At 38.1% G+C, this 21,677-nt stretch overlaps 1 protein-coding gene across 1 annotated transcript in view; it reads right to left on the reverse strand.

Annotated features, from left to right (window-relative positions):
- LOC118011683 (thrombospondin type-1 domain-containing protein 7B-like) overlaps positions 1–21,677 on the reverse strand; it is a 74,206-nt gene that overhangs the window by 14,509 nt on the left and 38,020 nt on the right. Inside the window, exons 2-4 of the mRNA XM_035006540.1 lie at positions 10,016–10,157; positions 7,723–7,838; positions 5,273–5,390 (exon numbers count right to left, since the gene is read on the reverse strand). Of these exons, the coding sequence (XP_034862431.1) occupies positions 5,273–5,390; positions 7,723–7,838; positions 10,016–10,157 (376 nt within the window). The remainder of the gene's footprint in view (positions 1–5,272; positions 5,391–7,722; positions 7,839–10,015; positions 10,158–21,677) is intronic.

Here is a 21,677-nt window from a genome sequence, read left to right on the forward strand (position 1 = left end):
TGCTGGAGTCAGACTCCCAGGCAACTTGCTTGCCCACTTTAATGTGACTAAATAAACTATCTCCTCTCATGGTTTCTGCCCCATTGCCATCAACAGTTGGAAAAATGAAAGTGGCTCATACAAAAGACAGCTGCTGGCACACTGTCTCAGAAGGGACAAGGTACAGATGCTTTTCGACGATAGCTTCCAACCCTTTCAACTCCAGAGTTTGGTCTCTTTTAAGAAACACATTCATCTGTGCCATACATTTTTGCTTTTGATGATCGCTGTTTGCTTATTGCTTTTAGGTTGTGCTGCATGAGGATTAAGGCATGATCTAAATACATAATTCTCTCATTTTGGAAACATTACTATCTGCCTGTGTGGGGGTGGTTGATGATCAGGGAAGAGTGGTGCTCTAAGACTGGGGCTGGAACTGGAGGAGTTTGGGGGCTGTGGGGTGTAATGTAATGTAACCACAAAGGCTCTCTCTGCAATATCCTGAGGGTGGGTGCTTAGAAATTCTAAGGCCATGTGTCCTGTTCTTCTTTGTACTGTTCAGTGTATTTGTTAAAATTGAAACTGGGGACAAATGTAATTAGAAAAATACTTATTTTTAGGTTTTTGTCTGTAGGACCTGACAGAGGCTTCAATATAACAGGTAGTCAAAAAATGCCTGTGAGGTTGAGTAAGAGCAGCCTTCTAAAGAAAACACCAGTTATAGGAGCGGTGGCACCTTGTCATTCAATGTTGACCTAAATATCACCTCGTCAGGGGCCTTTCTTCCCCCATCCCTCACTCCCTTGCAAAATACTTGTTCTCCTTATTCTCCATCACATGATCTGTTTTGGTTTCATCATGGACATCAGTTATTTTTGTGTTTATATCCTCATTTATTTGCTATCTGTCTTGTCATCACCATCCAGTTTTCCACCAGAACATTCATTGTATGATGTCGGGGGGCTCTGTTTGCCTGGGAGCCTTTCTGTCCCCTATGGTGTGGCCTCAGCTGTTAGGAGAATGCCTGACACTCAGAAAGCATCCAATGAATATTTGTAAAATATATGAATATACTTCTACAGTCCTGCCTTCAAGAACAGATGTCTAAATAGCATGGTCACCATATAATTTATTTTTCACATTGCCACTTTGGATAATGAAAGAAGACACTGTTAGGTGCCAGGATAATAGTTAATAAACTTTATAAATCTTTGTTGAATGAATAAAGGAACACGGAATACACACACATTTAGATCACTGGAGGGTCTGACAGATATCAGGATTGTGGAATATATTTTTAAAGGTATAATTACATATGACAATTCAGGAGATCAAGACATCTAAAGATCAAGAAGAGTCCCAAGAAGATATCCTAATAGACCCTTAGAAACTAGCTAGAGATGATTTATAACTAGTGCTATATTGAATGCCCATGAATACTATTTAGATGACTTTCAAGTCCTTTATGCAACTTGATTTCTCCAAGTACTTAACATTCCTTCCCCTGTACCACTGGTACCTGAGTTCACACAATGACTTCCTTAGGAAATCTTTGATTGTTTCTCTTTGTTTATTATTCTAAGGCTTAGAAAAGGTGAATTTAAGTTCACATTCTAATTACCTAGAATTCTCCAATAGTGGGATTCAGATTTGGAAAGGTTTTTCTTTTGTTTGTTTTTGTCTTTCTAATAAACACACAAGGGCTGCTTAGTCTACAGCACTAATAGAACTGCTTGAAAACTTAAATACTTGAATACTAAACTTAAAATTAAGGGTCTTATTTTTAAAGGCAGTGTATTAGCATAACATGGAGATCTGTCATGTTTCACTGACTTGGTACAGTGGCAGAATTAGGACTTCCAGGCAAAAATAATAATAAACAGATCTGTCTCCTTTGCATTGAACACATTCTTGGGTAAGGGGACCTAAGACATATGCATTTAGTTAGAGGGTGAGGAAAACATCCACTGGCAGGGTTTGGCTGCCTTTGGGCTTGTGATCCAGTATGCAGGCTCTTCCCCTATGATGCAGAACAACATGGGCAATGACAGATACTAACTGAAATTCCTCCAATGTGTCAGGTACTGTGCTCATGGGAACTGGGGGGATTTACCCATGAAGAACCCAAACAGGGTCTTTGGCCCCTTAGACATATAGACATTACAACTGATTCAATTCTTGCATAAGAAGAATAGTAGGAGGCAGTAGTGGGGTGATGGTAAGATGCTCCACATAAGGAAACAGCACACACTGAAGGATGTGACTGAAATACACTGTATTAGAGCAAAGAGAGCCAAGGTATCAGTGGAGGGTGATGGGCAGAGAGAGGCAGGCATGGGTGAGATCCCACAGGTCCTGTGGACCATGCTTACAGTTCGGGACTTCATCCTTTCTCTACTTTTCCATGCTACCCTTTACCACTGTAAAAGAGACACCTCCCAGAAACCCATGAGGACAAGACTGTAGTGTTTGTAGCTGTGGAATAACCAGGGTGAGTCACTGCTGGAGAGGAGCAACCAGCTGTTCTGAAAAAAGACATCGCTAATGTGAAAAACACTTTTCATTTGTATGAGTCTGTAGTGAACTCACCAACATACAATATTACCTCTTTGCTTGTTTATTGTCTATTGTCCCTCAACTACACAGCAACTCCACGAGAAGAGGGCAAGTGTCTCCCACCCACTGCTGCCCTCCAACACATTGAACTAGAACTGACACATGGGTAGTTGTTTAATGGATAAATGGCTCTTAAGTAAGAAGACAAGTGTTCAAATTTGCATTTTAAAAATACCCTTAGGCTGTGATTATGATGTATGGATTTTAAGTGGGGTAAAAGGATGAGAAATGAGATTGGGAGACAGAGTGCCTAAGTCTATAGAATAATCCTTGAAAGATCCTAGGGAGTTTCCAATGACCCTCTCTACTATTGGGAGCTAAGAAGATGGAGATGAAAATTAACATAAAATAAACACCCAGGATGTGTCAGTTACTGCACTAGGTGTTCATATACTTCATATTATTTAATTCTCAAACCAAAACACCTCCAGTGTGCCTGCATTCTATTTTATAGATAAAGCAGCTGAGAATCAGATTAAGTAATTTGCCTAAACAGCTGCAATTTGAACCTAGATTTACCCAACTTTAAAGTGGATGCTCAACTGGAAACTATATCATGCTGCCGATCAGAATATTTGAGGAACAGTCAGTCAATCATGGAAAACTTTTCATTTGGTTTCCTGAGGTTCTTTGAGAGCACAGGCTCTCAACTGTGCAGGAAATGGCATGTCATTATTGGACATTGTGACTCCCATATTTTCATTGTGAGTGATGCTCTTTGCAGAAGTAGTTTTCAATTTCCTTAGCCACATTTTCCTAATACAGATCCTGATTACTGTTCTCAGCTCTGTTACCAAAATCTGATAGCTGAGTTCACACATGAGCCCCTTTTCCATGATGCATCCTACCTCAGTTCCTTAGATAATGCCAACTGAGGCAGAGAATTATCTGCAACTCCAGCACACTCATTTGGGAGTAGCTTAGAAATGAACCTATGTCCTAGTGCCCGTGGTCCAGTCACTTCTAGAAACCTGTCCCAAATATTTTTGTTTGGCAATCAGATCCAGGTCTTGGTGTATCCTCCTCCCATTTTGATTCCATGACTCCTGCAACTTGCAATTCTTCCCTTCTCTTCTGCTTAGTGCCTAACCATACAACAAGATTTTTCCCTAGGGCCCTAATCCAAATATCTGACATCTACCTTGTGATAAAGTAGAACTCTTTATCAGAAACGCAGCCCTATCCTAGACCACAGGTCTGTGCTTTCCAATTATTTTCTTGTGTTCTTTTCCATGGACAGTGTCTTGGTCCCCACTTTAGTCTGGTGCTGAAGTGCTATCTATATATCCCTTTGCCTAGCTTCTGAGTATCAGTTGCCTTTCATTCCTTGCCACTGTATATCATTTGCCCACTGAAATCCTGGGAACTTGTGGTGATGGTTGCTATCTGTTCACTACAGATTTATACTCCTTTTCCTCCATAGTGAACACTATTGCTGAGAAGTGACTGACCATCTAGAAATTACATTTGCTGCCTGACCATCTTGCATTGAGCTGGGAACATGGGATGAAATTTTGTATAATATAGATGGGAAGGATGTATGTTACCTGCATAGAGCCAACGGGAAGGCACCCTCCAGAGAAAATTGGTTCTGTTAAAGTGGTAGATCCTCCATCAACCTGTGTTCTTGATTGACTTTTTAAAGTGCAAACAACCCCTCCTTTTATGTGAGTGAAAAATTAGTCTCTAGTCTGGGATATTAAGCCATTGTGATTTGGGGGTTTGTCTGACACAAGATTACTTATATAATACATACTTCTTCCAAAAACCATGGAGGCCAATATTTTGTTGAGCTTATGATTTTTTTTTTTTTTTTTTTTTAGAAGGGGGGTTGGCTGGAGGGAGAGGGAAAGAGAGAATCTTAAGCAGGCTCCACATCTCCAGCACAGAGCATTGAGATCATGACCTGAGCCGAACTCAAGATTTGGACGCTTAACTGACTGAGCCACCCAGGTACCCTGAGTTTATGACCTTTTGAAAAAATACTGTCTCACTGGGCTAGCAGTTCTTTTGGTGTCTGCCACTGTGGACAGGTCAGGTTTGCAACCTCTACCTCGACAGAAAGGACTGATACAAGGCAAGTTCTATCTCCCTTCCCCTCTGGGTCGGCCTCACATTGCCTCCACCAACTGGCCAACATGCCTTATGCCCGTTTGTCAAGTTATGGCATACAGAAAGGTATTTAAAAACCAAACTTGGGCGCCTGGGTGGCTCAGTTGGTTAAGCGACTGCCTTCGGCTCAAGTCATGATCCTGGAGTCCCTGGATCGAGTCCCACATCGGGCTCCCTGCTCGGTGGGGAGTCTGCTTCTCCCTCTGACCCTCCCCACTCTCATGTGATCTCTCTCATTCTCTCTCAAATAAATAAATAAAATCTTAAAAAAAAAAAAAAAGGAAAGAAATCCTATGTTCTTAAGCATCCTATGATATTTAAAAAAAACAAAAACAAAAACAAAAATAAAAACCAAACTGTTGGGGCACCTAGGTGGCTCAGTCAGTGAACCAACCGACTCTTGATCTCAGCTCGGATCTTGATCTCAGGGTTGTGAGGTTCAAGACGCACACTGGGCTCTGCACTGGGCATGGTGCCTACTTTAAAAAATTAAAATTAAAAAAAATTAATAAAAAAAATAAAAACCAAACTGTTTAGTGGGGAAAAACATAGGGAACCCAAATACCTCCATGGCCACAAGTCTTTGAACATTCTGTCCAAGCTGTCCACCCTGAGAGCTGACAGTTGACCACACATTCCACCAGGCAGTGAATGCTCATTCTCTGGGGCTTCTCCAAGTTATGCTGCAGATGAAAATAAAATATGATTTTATTGCAGAAATCCTATCACTGTCAAATCAAATCACTATCCTTTCATGGGAAAGACTTTATTCTATGATGATAATATTTCTACATCTTTGTATGCAAAAATATCTTTTCTTATAAAAATTGGTGGCAGTCCTAGAAAATGGTTGGCCTAACTTCACAGAATAGAAAGTTGTTGGCCCAAATTTCTTTTTTTTAAAGTCCTCAACTGTAGAATAGACCTGCAGTTAGGGTACTGGGAAAGCAGACAGTTATGTGAAACAGAAATCTGTCCTTGCTTAGAGTTAAATACAGGTACCTAGCACTTCTGGATGGGCCAATAGTACAAAGAGTTCAAAATTAACAGCTAGCCAGGCTAAAAAAATAAGAATAAAAACAGCATCAACCACCCAACTATGCTTATTAAAAAACACCTATTAGGTTGAAAACATAACCATATTCTAAATCATGAGAAAAATTGGTGATACGGTTTATTTTCCTCTTGTCCTCTCTTAAACCAGCATGGAGGCAAAAATCTATAGATTTTTCTAATGGCCAAACTAGAAGAGTTCTTTGTGAAAGAAATCATCTAAGAAACACAGAAAGAATAATGAAAAATCTTGCTACAGAAATCAGACTATTTGCTTATTTAGGAAAACTCTGACATTCAACACATGTTAAATGTTAGCAATGTCCACACCAAGCTAAAATGAATGATTATAGCATGATTATATGCTGCATAGGCAATAGAGAAATTACCACATAGGATCTTCAATCCATTTGAGATATATGGATACTCTAGATAGGTTAATAATTTGGGACTTCCTTAAACTAATATTCTTTAAATATTTGTTGAACATACGGTATTTGAAAAGCAGAGAAACTGATTTTTCTATTACTGAATAGTTTCCATCTTACTTTGTCTCAAAAGAAAAGATTTATTACATACACCAAATGTACGATTTTTAGTTTATTTAGAGTTGCTGTAGATTGGTGATTTATTTTTCCTAAAGCAGACAACTTCTGGAGAGACAGATTAAATGAAATGTTAAGATTAAGCACTGACACTGGGTGGACAGAACTCTGCCCTGTCTTGGCCAGTGTTAGAATTTCACCAAGGGGGATGTCCAATTTCAGATGGCTTTTTCTCAGGGTTATTGTCTCTGGCTGTCCTGTTGGTTTGGAATTATTTTTATAATTCTTAATAGGAGAATATTTAAGTCAGGATAGGTGAGAAAAATTTGGTTTTGATTTTAATTCCACTTGTGGACTCCATCGATGTCAGGAGAAATGGGACCAATTTTCATTTTGCCAATTTGTTTAGGAAGCTTCTATGGAAGCCTGAGTTAACTGATCCTGTATTTTCAATTTATTCCAAAGACTGTGTTGGTGATTCTTCCGGTGCAACAGCATGTGGTCATCCTTATTTCTATTAAACTGTCCCCACAGAGATTTTCACTCAGATGTTGGAAAGGAAATGCAACTTCTTTGGAACAGGCTTGACTACAGCTTTTGTCCAAGCTCTACATAGTTTATCACAGGAAAGAAAGGAACAATTGGAACTTGGCAGGGAGGCATTTTAACTTAGGTTGAGAAGAAAAATACAACTGTGCTATTTATCTAGCAATCATTTGCTAAGCAAATGAGCAGCATATTCTAATAGCAAGTGTCAGTGTTCATCTTATATGCAAGGCACAGTGTTCATATATGCAAATGAATTACCGGCCTAATACAGAGTCCTATCCAGATATTAAAGTCGCCTGATGTGAATAGTTTGTGGCAAGCAAGTACATCTACATAAGTTCTTGAAAGTAATACAAATAATTTTTTAATCAATCCATTTCCTCAGTGCAAAATGACCTTTCCCAGTCATTTTGACTACGTTCAAAGGAATGAGGTATAACTGTCCTGTACCAGTTACCTCTTACTCTAACTAAAGCTAATAAGTTTCAAGAAGCTTCAAGAAGGAATCAGTTTGACCTTTATATCAAGCATCAAGGGGCGCCTGGGTGGCTCAGTCGGTTAAGCGACTGCCTTCGGCTCAGGTCATGATCCTGGAGTCCCTGGATCGAGTCCCGCATCGGGCTCCCTGCTCGGCAGGGAGTCTGCTTCTCCCTCTGACCCTCCCCCCTCTCATGTGCTCTCTGTCTCTCTCATTCTCTCTCTCAAATAAATAAATAAAATCTTTAAAAAAAAAAATCTCATTGTATATCAAGCATCAAGGTTGTAGCCTAATATTAAGATTACAAATATTACTAATATTAGTAATTAATATTACTAATATTAAGAAACACAAAGCCTCGAGTGTCAGATACAAATATAGACAAATTACCTGCTCACACTGGTCCACACCAACCGGCTTGCCGTCACTGCGCACACAGCTCAGAAGGCGGGTCTTGATGCCTCGTCCGCAGGTGACATTTTCACTTAGCTGGCACGTGCTCCAATCTACAGGTACAGGATCACCACACCGAGTTTCAGAATTATGGTCATGTGAGCAAAATACAACAGACCTTTGATGATTTGCACTGGTGAGGAGGGGCAGTATATATACATAACCCTACAGTCATTTCCAGGTGACTTCAAAAAGCACCCTGCAATTCTTTTATTGCAAAACAAATAAGCAACCAAATAAAAGTGTGTCACCTTCCTACATTTGCTTTCTAAAAGTAAAAATCCAAACGGTTTGTTAGAGACCATGTCACTGTTGACTGAAGAGGAAGGGAAAGACACTCACCAGGATGGTAAAGGAAAACTAGTTTGGAATCCTGTTCGTGGGGGATAAGGAGACAAAAGGGACCCAGAAACAATGCTACTCTTTGATGTAACTTGAAAATATTTTCAAGGAATAAATCCGATTATCTAAACCATTTCATACATTCAGTACAGTGGAGCTAAGACAGGTGCCTCAGAAAGGAAAGAGAGGTACCTCAGAACTGTATGATTATTACAGAAAATCTATTTTTTTTTCAAATTATTCTCTCATGAGGGAAGGTTTTATAGATTTAGATAGCTGCATTACAAACTAGATAACTGGGAGTTTGAACGAATTACCCCATAATTAAACTGATTTTTTTTTTTTTAAGGTTTATTTATTTGTCAGAGAAAGAGAGAGAGCACACATGAAGGGTGAGTGGCAGGCAGAGGGAGAAGCAGGCTCCCTGCTGAGCAAGGAGCCCAGTGCAGGGCTTGATCCCAGGACCCTGGGATCAGGACCTGTGCCGAAGCAGATGCTTAACCAACTGAGCCACCCAGGCATCTCAATTAATCTGATTCTTAAAAAAAAACCCAAAAAACCAAAAAAACCTTACTTTTGGTGTAATTAGAAAGAATGCTCTTTGATGATAAACATTGAGAACCTCTTTAAAGACATTTTCAATGTTTGATAAGTGATCTATGAGTTTAACAGGAATAGTAAGCCCATATATAATAAAATCAGTATTTTATTTTTTATTTTATTTTATTTTAGAGAGAGAGAGGGAGAGAGAATGCACACTGGCGCAAGTGCTTGTGTGCAAACGGGGGAGGAGCAAAGGTAGAGGGAGAGAAGCAGTCTCCCTGCTGAGCCCAGAGCCCCACGCAGGGCTCCATCTCATGACCCCGAGATCACGACCTGAGTCGAAATCAAGAGCTGGTCGTTTAACCAAGTGAGCCACCCAGGCGCCCCATAAAATCAGTATTTTAAAGACATGATCTACCAGTATAACAAACTGTACTGCATTTCTGAAAAATTACTATAAAAATCAAGGATCTGAAGCACCTTTAACTAAAGAAAAAGGGCAAATACACTAGGTCATCTTTCACCAATAAAGACAATCAAATTGTCCCCCTAGAATTCACTATAAAGTTTTCTATGTGAGAAATCTCAGTCATGCCTATGTGACCTCAGTGGGGAACTGGTTTCAGAAGAGGCTACTGCTTTGCCTCTGCAGGCATGTTGATTGCTTGGTTGTCAGTACTGAATTCAATGCTGAGACTTAACATGGTTCCACATTTGGTGGCATTTTGTATATCTGCTCCTGCAGGTAATTACGGGTAGCAAATCAATGTAACTACACAGTCTGTGGTATTAGACACTGTGGTGCCCAGAAAAGTCCTGAGCAGTGGCTGAATAATGAGGTGGGTGGGATTCCCAGTGCCTCTAAAATATCCCTGTCCACTCAGGTCTACCATTTATCCTCATTAAGACCCATACAGCAAAGTACATCACAAGCTTGAATTTCTTGAAATAGTAAAGGCCATTAAAGAGCTAAATTCTATGACAGCATGACTACATTCCTCCCTAAATGGTAAATTATCCCCTGCTGCTTTTTTTTCTTCTTATTTTGGTTTATTATGGCTTAATTCAGCTCTATTCTGAAACTTTGCCAAGTCTTTTTAAGCATCTTGGAATTCAGAGATTCCAGGTGGCCTTGCTGAATCTACATGCCAAGAGTGGGCATTTCTTTTGTGAAGGGACTCTGGAAATGTCAAATCCTCAGCCTTTCATGCAATACACTCTCACATTCTACTGTCAGACCTTAATCCCAAGAATGAATGGAGACACACACACACACACACACACACACACACACACTCCCATTAGTGTTCCAGAGAAATGGCATGGCTGTGGATTTCAACTGTACCTGTTAGATTGTACTGGAACTGGAAGCAGTTTTCATTGAGGAGGCAAGGCCGCACCTGTGAGTCTTCAGCACATGTCCTTGAATTCAGTGAGGGTCTCAGCAGATGGCGGGTTCTTCTCTGCATTGAGTGGGGATCACATGACTGTGAAAATCAAAGAGCAGGCAGAGTTAGAATGGACCCAGAGTTAGTTGGCAAATTATATATGATTATCTGTGTAGGTGTAGGCACATGCATAACAGCTACAGGGAAGAGACAACTGAGGTGTTAAACATAGTATTTAGAAACTAAAACCATTTTGTGATTCACTATAAATTGTTTTTTGTTTTTCCCACCTGATAGCTCTTTCTTTTCCTATGTTATGGTGAAGGCTACATTTCTATCTTCCATGTAGAATTAGGCACATAGAAACTATTTTCATCAATTAAACACATTCTCTGCTCTCAAATATCCTGCCACATAGCAAGAGATAAATGCATTTTGAATGTTTAAAATGAATGAAAAAAGGAAGACAATGTCCCTGTGCCCTCAGATAGTCTAGCACAATAGAAATAACCACACAGAACATTTTTATTTTTATTTTTTTTTAAAGATTTTATTTATTTATTTGACAGAGAGAGACACAGCGAGAGGGGGAACACAAGAAGGGGGAGTGGGAGAGGGAGAAGCAGGCTTCCCGCGGAGCAGGGATCCCGATGCGGGACTTGATCCCAGGACCCTGGGATCACTCCCTGAGCCGAAGGCAGACGCTTAATGACTGAGCCACCCAGGCGCCCCCACACAGAACATTTTAATGAGAAAATCATTTTTAAAACCCCGGAACAGGTATATAAAGAGAATTAATAAAATCAATATTGCCAATATACCAGAACTTTCCTCTTATTTGGGAGGCCCTCTGATTCACAGGGGATGAGCCACTGCACGTCATACTGCCCTTTCAACAAATGTATAAATGTGAACTTCAAAGACCTCCTGTAAATATCACTTTGCCCAGGGGTCCTCTTATAGCCTCAATTCACATAATGCCCTTGAGCCAGGTAAACCTGTGTGCCACATTTCATCCAGACGCTCTACCCATGGTGAACCTTCAAGCTCCCCCTACTGGAATAATCTTTCAACTGTCCTAAATCCTACCCTCCCCCCCCCCCCCCCCCCCCCCCCCCTCCCAACCCTAATCAAGGCTTCATTGACCCTCTTTCTTTTTTTTTTTTTTTAAGTATTTTTTAAAAGATTTTATTTATTCATTTGAGACACAGAGATACAGAGAGAGAGAGAGCATGAGGAGGGGGAGAGGCAGAGGGAGAGGGAGAAGCACGTTCCCTGCTGTCAGGGAGCCCAACGTGGGGCTCGATCCCAGGACTCTGGGATCATGACCTGAGCCTAAGGCAGCCGCTTAACCATCTGGGCCACCCAGGCGCCCCAACCCTTCTTTCTTTTAATAAAGATACATTTTTCTCTTCCTTCCTGTGCAACTCTCTACTCATGCTCAGGAATTATTGTATAGGATTTGTTTCTGAACAGATATACATACCCATATACTTATACACTACACCTGTCCTTATAATATTGCCTTTCTTTATTACCCTGGCTCCTTCCTTTCTTTATAAACTCTTTGAGGGCATGATAGCATGCTTTCTACTTTCCACATCAGTCTCTAAAAATCTTGGTACGTATTTTACATGGTCACAACACCACAATTCCAGACCCCAAATCTAAAGAGGCACATAGATACTTAAACCACAGGAGAAATAAATTCCCTAAATTAAGGTCACCAAAATCATCATTTCTATATTGGGATGTTTTATTTATTTTTATGCCTTTTAGTTTTTCAGATATTGTAGCAAGAACACAATCTGTAAACTGAATCTTGGCTGTTAATCAAAATGATAATGTTGGATTGCACTGAAATATGCAGAAAAATGCCACAAAATTTTCTTCTAATTTTAAATGTTTGGAGTCACTGAAACACATTTTTTATCCATGTGACTTTATAGTTGGATAATCTGTCAATACTCATAAACTAATTTTATATTTTAATTGTATCAAATTGTCTCTAGATGATAAAGGGCCAATGAAACCAGGTAATTATACTTAATTATCTGCAAATGAATCCCATGCTAAATGCTTACCAATAATTTATTACTAATTCACCAATTAATTTGTTTGTTCTCATAAGAAGGAATAAGAACTTAAATGATTTGCCAATGAAAGAAAAATGAAGGTATCTAGGTAGATATCCCTGATTAGTGTTCTACTGATTTTCTACCTCATAAAAAAATCAATTGATGTTAGAACCAAGTGAATTAATGTTAGAATTTATATACCTGCTTAGTCTAAGCCATCAAATAAAGCAAAAAAGAAAACAACACATGCACACATCAAATTATTATGTCACCTTGAACAATTAACTTATATAGTAAATATATAGTACATACATAGTATATATATGTGTGTGTGTGTATATATATATATAGAACAATTTACTTATATTTTAGTCTATATCTTAGCTCCTCATCTAAACCTGAGAAAAGGTCATGGGTGTAATTTGATGAGATTTGGGAATTTCCTCCCTTAGACCTCAGTCTATCAGTTTCTAATTCTGCTGGATGTGGTTTTAAAATATTCAGTTGAGGGCGCCTGGGTAGTTGTCAGTTAAGCATCTGCCTTTGGCTCGGGTCATGATCCCAGGGTCCTGGGATCACGTCCTGCGTCAGGCTCCCTGCTCAGCGGGGAGTCTGCTTTTCCCTTTCCCCTCCACCCTGCTTGTGCTTGTGCTCTCTCTCTCTCTCAAATAAAATATTTAAGAAATATTCAGTTGAACATAATCCATCATTCATAATCATGTAGACCTCGGTAATTATTTTCTAGAAATGAATATATTGAAAACCAACACTGCAGCTAAGTCTCCTACTAACTCTCTATCCCATAGAAATAGACAGGGGAAAGTGTGGGTGACTGGAGTCAACAAACACAATCCAACCTAATCTTAGGCAATATTTTTATGTTCCACTTAAAAAAAAAAAAAATGCCCTAGCAACAGCTAACAAGTGATAGGTAGAGGTTAGTGTTTTCTCCTTATTTCTTTCTATTGGCTGTTTATAGGAAGTTCATAAAATAATGAATTGGTCACAAGGAAGAAGGGAGTGGAGCTAAATAAAAAAGAATGGTAAAGGATGCTAATGTCTGGATGATTTCTTTATTGGATCAAGACTCCTCAAATACAAACCTGGATCTCCTCTCCTCTAGAGTATTTATATAACAACATATTGTCAATTTCCTAAATGAAGTGAGAAAGTTATGTGTGGATAATTAACCCAAAGTCAACTTGGGACCAGTTTTATTGTAAAGATCAAGGTTATATAGCTAAAGTTTATTTGCTAGTGAAAGAGATGACCAATAAGAACCAGTTAGTCTTTGGTAAATAAGCCTCCTTTATGAGACTGGATTTTCTAACTTATTACCTTTGAAAACCAGCACTTATCTTAAAGTTCAGTCCTTCCTTATGACATTGTGCTTTCATACCTTTTGTTCTGTCTAGCAATAGGGCCTTTACCCTTGGACCTAACCTGAATATTTGTATTCAACTATCAAAATTAAATCAGATATCCCATCTGAGAACCTCCAATGACTCCCTTGCACCCATAAAAATGGAATATCATTTATTGCACATTTCCCATTGCACTTGTACATGTATCAATGTGTGTGCATTCTTTCCCGTGGGCTATTTGAAGAGAGTCCATGTCTTAATTTTCTTAGACACTGAGAAGCTTGTTCCATGTCTGGCATAAAGAATGTAAATAACAAATACTTGTTGTGTAGGATAATTTGGTTCTTCCTAGGCAATAAGACAATATTTGTAAGCTACCATTAGTAGACAAATGGTCAACCCTGGACTATGATCATATTGTCTAAAAGTAAGGATTCCCTATATGTCTGTATATCTGATAAAAAGAGAATGCAATCTTTTCTCTAATTCTCTTTCATTTTCTATAAATTCTAGATGACAATTCCCAAAATAATGGCATCTATCATTAACTTAATAAAACATATCAATAAATGAGTTTTGGTTTACCCAGATAAAGGATGAGAGTTAATTTAGATATTTTAAAGAAACCCAAATAAGAATGTGTAATTTGATATTTTTCTAACACTTAACTATTAACAAACACAATAAAACCTCACATAAACCCAGGTACTTGTGAACTTCAGTCACTCAGCATACTTTTTGTCTGGAAATGAGCATGATTCCAAGGCCTGGCCTTGTCAACTCCTACCAGATACAGAAAACGAACACTTTTGTTCTGTTACAGAATTTATCTGATCATTCTGAGATAGTCTCTCCTTCATTTCATTGATTAGTCCTATTGAAAGAAGCTCTGCTCTTTTTCTCCATATCTCTCATGAGGCAAATATGGATATATAATGCTATTGACTTTTCTTATTTGGAAAAATGGCATAAAAAGATTTGCAAAATACCATTGCAATGCTTTGTAAGGAAATTTTTAATAAAATTAAATCCTGATTCTCTTATCCCACATCCTTGCCAACACTTGTGTTTTTGACTTTAGCCATTCTGACAGGTGTGAAGTAATATTGTGTTGTGGTTTAGATTTGCATTTCCCTGATGACTAGTGATGCTGAGCTTCTTTTTATGTGTCTGTTGGCCATTTGTATGTCTTCTTTGGAAAAATGTCTATCTATGTCCTGTGTCCATTTTTTAATCGTATTATTTGTTGTTTTTTTTTTATGTGTGTGTGTGTGTGTGTTGAGTTGTCCTTTGTATATTTTGAATATTAACCCCTATCAGGTATATCATTCGCAAATATCTCCTCCCATTCAGTAGGTTCTCTTTTTATTTTACTGATGGTTTTAGTAAATGTGTAAAAGCTTTTTATTTTGGTGTAGTCCCAATAGTTCACTTTTGCTTTGTTTCTATGATGAGCACAGAGTAATGTGTAGAGTTGTTGAATCAGTATCTTGTACACTTGAAACTGATATAACACTCTATGTTTATACTGGAATTAAAATAAATATTTAAAAAAATGAAACCCTGATCCTCAAAGGTTGATAAGGGATGAACAGACCTCTATAGGAGAAAAATCTGGACCTGAAGAATGGTTACTCATGCCTCTTATGCTTAAAAATATTCTCAAGAATTCTAAGAAGATGGTTACAGAAGTGGAAAAAAAAGTTCTTTGGATATCACAATTCAGTAGGAAGAGCAAAGACAGAAGCATATGGATAATATGCTTAGTAAAATAAAGTGATGAGTTATCTCCATAAACAAACTATGAACGGGGGACCAATGACTGAAGGTGCAGCACCTGTGTGACATCTGTATCCAACAGGAGAAAGCAGAAAGTAAAAAAGAGGCATCTGACATACCCAAGAACACCAAAAATGGAAAATTAAATCTGAGCATAGGAGGTTTTGTATACTCTAAAAGCAGGTGACCATAAGGGCGTCCATGGAGAGGTTTTTGGTGTTGATGAAGTATGAGTTCAATGAATTCTTAACATTAACAAGACAAAAGTCCTTTCCAGGACAGTTTCCTGCACTGAAGAGAAATGGGTGGGAAGAATTTCCAAACTGAGCTAAACAGGGAAACTAGCAATGAAGGAAAAGGAAGGACCAGTAAATGAAGGAGGAAGGAAACAGGATCCAGTAAATCTCACAAAGTAAGCTGCTGTAGTTCTCAACACTAAAAACAAAACAAAAGAGGGAAAGAATGAACAAGCCCTGGACCATGAAAATGAAATTATAGGAAAAAACAATCTTCAACCACACCCCTTCCTAAAAGTTCACAAAATTTGATTTCACACACAAAAAAAACAGGGCACCTGGGTGGCTCAGTTGGTCAGGCAACCCACTCTTGAGTTCAGCTTAGGTCGTGACCTCAGGGTCAAGAGATTGAGCCCCACCTCCGGGGCTCTGCATTGGGTGTGGAGCCTGCTTAAGATTCTCCCTCTCCCTCTGCTCCTCCTCCTGTCTCCCTCTACCTCTCTCAAAAAAAAAATAAAAAAAGTTTTTAGAGCAAAGAAAAAATAAAAATCAAATTCCAAAACAACAGATTAAGAAAAAAAATAAAAAGGTCAAAATAGGATCCCCATAGATTAAAAAAAAAAAGTATAATAGAAAGACATGCATGAAAAACAGATGAAAACCACTATTTCAAAGTGAACAAATCAGGACTTAGAAAATAGCATAAGATATGAAAGAACATCATAAATAATAATTAGAAAAACACAGACTGGGGCGCCTGGGTGGCTCAGTCGTTAAGCATCTGCCTTCGGCTCAGGTCATGATTCCAGGTCCTGGGATCGAGCCCCGCGTCGGGCTCCCTGCTCAGCGGGAAGCCTGCTTCTCCCTCTCCCACTCCCCCTGCTTGTATTCCCTCTCTCGCTGTGTCTCTCTCTGTCAAATAAATAAATAAAATCTTTAAAAAAAAAAAAAAAAAAAGAAAAACACAGACTTTTAGTGATAGAACTCAGTAAATAGAAATAAAAGAAACATTTTCAGAAGTGAAGATAAAACTAGGAGAAATGCAAGAGCAAAAAATACAAATTGTTTTTGCTCAAGAAAAACAAAAAATGGAAAAAATGAAATAAAAAAACATTTAATGAGAGATAAAAGTGTTTGAGAAAAAACAAATAGAAAAGTCAAAACAGATGCCACATGCATATAAGATTTTATGAAAAAGAAAACCTAAACAAGAGAACAGACCTGAAAAAAGATTTTAAAAAACTTTCAAAAAAAAGTGAAGACTCAAAACTACTTATTGAAAGGGTACCTCAGAATCACTAATACTGAGACATATCCTAGTAAAAGAATGAAGCTTTAAAGAAAAAGAAGAAAAGATTCTGTGAGTATCTGGGAAAGAATACCAGATGATTTACCAAGGAAACAAAATCAGACTGGTCATCAGACTTTTGGACAGGAAACTTCATACCATAAAAAACTGCAGAGCTATTATAAAGATATACAAAGAAAACAAAGAAACAAATAAACATGATCCAAGGATTTTATGTCCAACAAAGCTGGCTTTCAATTAAAAGACCATGCATAAACTGTTGACAATATGCAAGAACTCAAGGAATGATGTTTCCAAGAGTCCTTTCTTAGGAATTTATTGGACACAGAGTTTTAGACATCCAAAAGGACTGGGGAGACATTAATGTAAAGACTTGTGGTGAGCTAAATTTACATGTAGAATTTATCTTTAAATTCAAATATAAAAAAAAAGTCTACGAAAAAAATACTGGCATTTTAAAGTACTCATGTTGGTGGTAGAAGTATTATTATTCTGAGGATGTTTTCTGTGTTACATGGAACAAAGCAAATGTATAATTATGTTATATTCTTTTTTTTTTTAATCTCCAGTGTCCTTAAAAAAGTGAATTCTTAGTATAGAAAAAAGGAGATATAGATTTAATGTAGAATTTAAACGAACTCCTATAGGGTCATCAGTATGAACCCCTCATGTTTTTCATTTTCAAAATAAATGAAGTGATAGCATATATTTCAAACCCTCTGTCTACTAAAGTGGCTTTGGGATACTTAGTGAGTTTAATGAGATTAATGAATGTAAGCATTTTGAATTCTTAGAGTTGTGGATTTTGCAAGTGCAGTGAACTCTTAATAATATATTTTGCACAGGTAAAGAATTGCATACAAAAAGGAATATTTACTATGGCATCATAGCAAACCTGATGAGAAATTAAATACCATAAATTAAAGTTATTGGTCAGTCAGAAGGGGCAGAGGTTGGATTCCTGGGCCCTACAGCGATGGGTTCTGTTTCTTCCCATACTTTATCCCAGATCTGAGGGGTCCAACAAGACATATAACCCTATGTATGGCAGAATAGTCTTATAGCTTCTGTTCGTCTTTTGAGGCATTAAAAGGATAACAACAGTGGAGACCGAAAACATATTCTGGATGCGGTCTTAAACCCTAAATAGAAATAGGTAACATTTTAGAGTATGAACACATGCCTAGTACTGTGGTGGACATTATGTGGGGATTATTACATAAAGTCCCTCAACCTCCTGTTGATCTAGATATACTTTTAATATCCTTGTTTTTACAGATGATGAAACTGAAGTTTGAAGAATGTAACAATTTGAATTCAAATTGAATTGGGGATGATCTGAATTGGGGAGGGCTAGTTTGTTCTTCAGTATCTTCAATTGTTCTACTTGAAAATTAGCGGTACTTGAGTATGTTGAGGTGGGGACAGTGGGAAAAACAATGCATCAGAGAGCTGTACTGTGACTGTGGTTATTGTGACTATTTATTTTAACCTGGGAAGCATTTAATCTGGACAATGGTAATTGTGGAGATGGAAAAGGAGAGAGAGAGAAAAGACACAAGAAACTATGGGGTATAAACTAACCGAAAAGCTAAAGGTTGAAGAATGGGAGAGTCAAGTTAGGGATAGGACATTGAATAAGCCTTGCTGCCTGCCTTCGAGGAGACCACAGTTCACAAAAGATGCTCAAAGCCTAGGGGCTGGTGCATTGTATTTAGAGAGTTAAGTGGAAAGAGGAGTGCCACATGTCTCAGTGTAATGAAACTGACAAGAGCAAGGGCAAAAGCTATCATATCATTAATATGAAATAATGTTCCTGGTAAAGCTTTGCTGGCCTATTGCTAGGAGGAAGTTAGGATCACACATAAATATTTGGAGATTTTTGCTCAGCTAAGATGTTTGAGTGAAGATTTTATAATAGTCAGCGACATCCCCACATAGTCCTTCTGGTTGGTATGTTATGACACTAAGGAGTAGTGTAGGTACAAATTTGTAATCCAATCAGATACCCTGGAACAAATGAACGATGTATGGCCTATCCAATCACCAGTTATGTATTACAAATGGTGTCACCTGTTTATATTTTTATGGAAGCTTGGGAATGAAGAAAGAAGAATAACCAAACACAGTCCAAAATAATGGCCTACATTCTTCAAAAAAGTCAATGTCATGAAAGAAAAAGACTGAAGAGACCAAAGGTATACAATCATTAAATGCAATATGGTCTGGATCCTGTAATCAAAGGACTGTAAATGTTAGAAAGGACATTACTGGGACCATTGAGAACTTGGGAATATGGTCCACAGATTAGCTGCAAGTATTGTTGATGATATATTTCCTGAATTTGTTAACTATGCTGTGATTATGTTAAAGAATATCCTGTACTTAGGAAATGCATACTGAATGGCCTATATATATATGTAAAAAATATATATGTGTGTATACACATACACATTCTCTAATATATCTATATCTATATATTATCTATATATATATATTAGGGAGAGAGAGAGAGAGAGATTGAGAGGCTCTGTCTCACAACCCTGAGATCATGACCTGAGCCGAAATCAAGAATCAGATGTTTAACTGACTAAGCCACCCAGGCAGCCCCTGAATGGTCAGTATTAAGGGATTAAAGGGCATGAGGCCTTCAACATCTGCAGGTGGCTCAGAAAAAAGAGTGTGTATACATACTCACACATATACCATTATTTTTTCATATATATGTGTGTGTGTGTGTGTGTGTCCATGTGGAGAGAGAAAGGTGTACATGTGTGTATGGGGCAGGGAGAGAAAGATAAAGTATATATGGCAAGCTCAAAAACTGATGGTGTGAATTTTCTATAAATTTGAAATTATTTTGAATTTTTTGTGTCAACAAGAGAATTGTAAGTGGCACTGGCACACCAATATTTAGGAGATGCTAATGAAAAAACAAATGAAGCATATAGTCATAACTAACCATATGCCACCTGGAGGATCCCTAGGTGACAACTGCTATTTGAATTGAGGGCACACAAACTCAATCTCAATGTCAATCTCTCTACCTGTCCTTTTTTTTTTCTCTCTCTCCTTTCCTTCTCTTATTTCCATGTGATGCTTACTTCTCTTTTTTCACTCTAAGCCCCATCCATCCAAGAACCAAATAAAAAATCAAACCAACATAAGCAGTGAACTGCAATGTGGTTCCTGCCGTGTGATGGGCCCCAGGATGCTGTCAGCAATGAGAACCTCAGGTTAGAGTGTCGTGTCTGCCAAGAGAATCAATTCTGTGATCTATGTTTTAATGTTTGTGTCCTCCCTCCATTCCCAGTCCCCACCATAAACCAAAGAAAAGGGGCTAAACACTGCACCTAGCATGTGTCTAGGATCTCACTCTCCATTTGTGCCTTTCCTCTCCCCCCAAAGATCCTTGGGCCCCTTTCCTCTCAGGAGAATCTGATAATTGGTTAGCCAAAACCACTTGATCGGCCAGAGGAAGAAGAGTGCTAATCAGTTCTATACATGGGGCTAACAACATAGAGGGTGCTGCATGGGAAGCTGATCTGGGCTCATTCTTTCCAGTCACCATTGCTCTAGGCTCTTGCTCACACCAAATCTTTTCTTTCCTCTTTTTTCCCTTCCTCCGTCATCTACTCTACTTTGCCTACCTAACCCTTATACATCTCAGAGGTTTCCATATGTATATTTCCATATGCCTGGAAAACTTCAGGAATCCTCCCAGCTGTTAGAAAATGTGCCAATATACACTGACATGACACCCTTTGCTTTTTCTCTTTTAATACTTGCTACTCTGTTGAAATTGATTAGAAATTTTCTGCATTCCTCATTCGACTGTAGGTTCCTTGAGGACAAGGGCTCTTCATCATTATATCCCAAGGTCTAACGTAGCATTCATCACATAGGAGGTACTTAATATTGGATCTAATACATAATATTTGCAATTTATTTCTGTACTTATGTGCTAAACACTGTGCTAAATGATTTACGTATATTAACCCTTACTATAACTTCCAAGTTGTGCATGATTATTTTAATTTTCCTGATTTATTCAGGTTAAATAACTTTCTCAAAGTGCCAATGCTAAAAAGAGAGATAGGAAGGAAAGAGAATACAAAGGTATTTAGGCTGTTTCTAAATCTCAAACTTATTTTCTGCAAATGTTTACTCAACACAGCTGTGTACCTAACATTTGACTTTCAACATGGAATTTGCCATCTAGAAAATAATACATGCAACCAAATTGAGAAGGTCCATTTTATCTGAGAGTCTTCTGAACCAGGGAAAAAACAAACAAACAAACAAAACACCTGGGGGGTGGGAATTTGGTCTCTATAAAATCTGCAATTAAAACTAATTAGAAGGTAAAAACACCCATACTATTTATATCTGCCCTTTCAGAATTACCATTTTTTTCTCTTATTACCATAATAAGTATACTATTTTAAAACTTCAAAAATCCTACAGATAAATATGAAGAACTAAGGAATACTAGTGAAATAGGATAAATCTAATCTAGCCAAACACATTATATCCTTTAAGAAAAATAGTTCACTTATTATTCATACTTTTTTAAAGATTTTTATTTATTTGAGAGAGCAAGAGAGAGAGTGAGAGAAAGAGAGAGAGAGAGCACAGAGGGAGAGGGAAAAGCAGACTCCCCGCTGAGCAGGGAGCCTGACAGGGCTCAATCCCAAGACCCTGAGATCATGACCTGAGCTGAAGGCAGCTGCTTAACTGACTGAGAACACCCAGGTGTCCCCACAGATACTTTTCAAGGAGATATGAATATTGTCACCAAAATGCAAAGGACATTAAGATTTGGAGAACATCACATAAATTTTAAAAATCTG

The sequence above is a fragment of the Mirounga leonina genome, unplaced genomic scaffold (assembly GCF_011800145.1).
Source record: "Mirounga leonina isolate KUSES-001 unplaced genomic scaffold, KU_Mleo_1.0 Mir_151, whole genome shotgun sequence".
Classification (NCBI taxonomy): Eukaryota; Metazoa; Chordata; class Mammalia; order Carnivora; family Phocidae; genus Mirounga; species Mirounga leonina.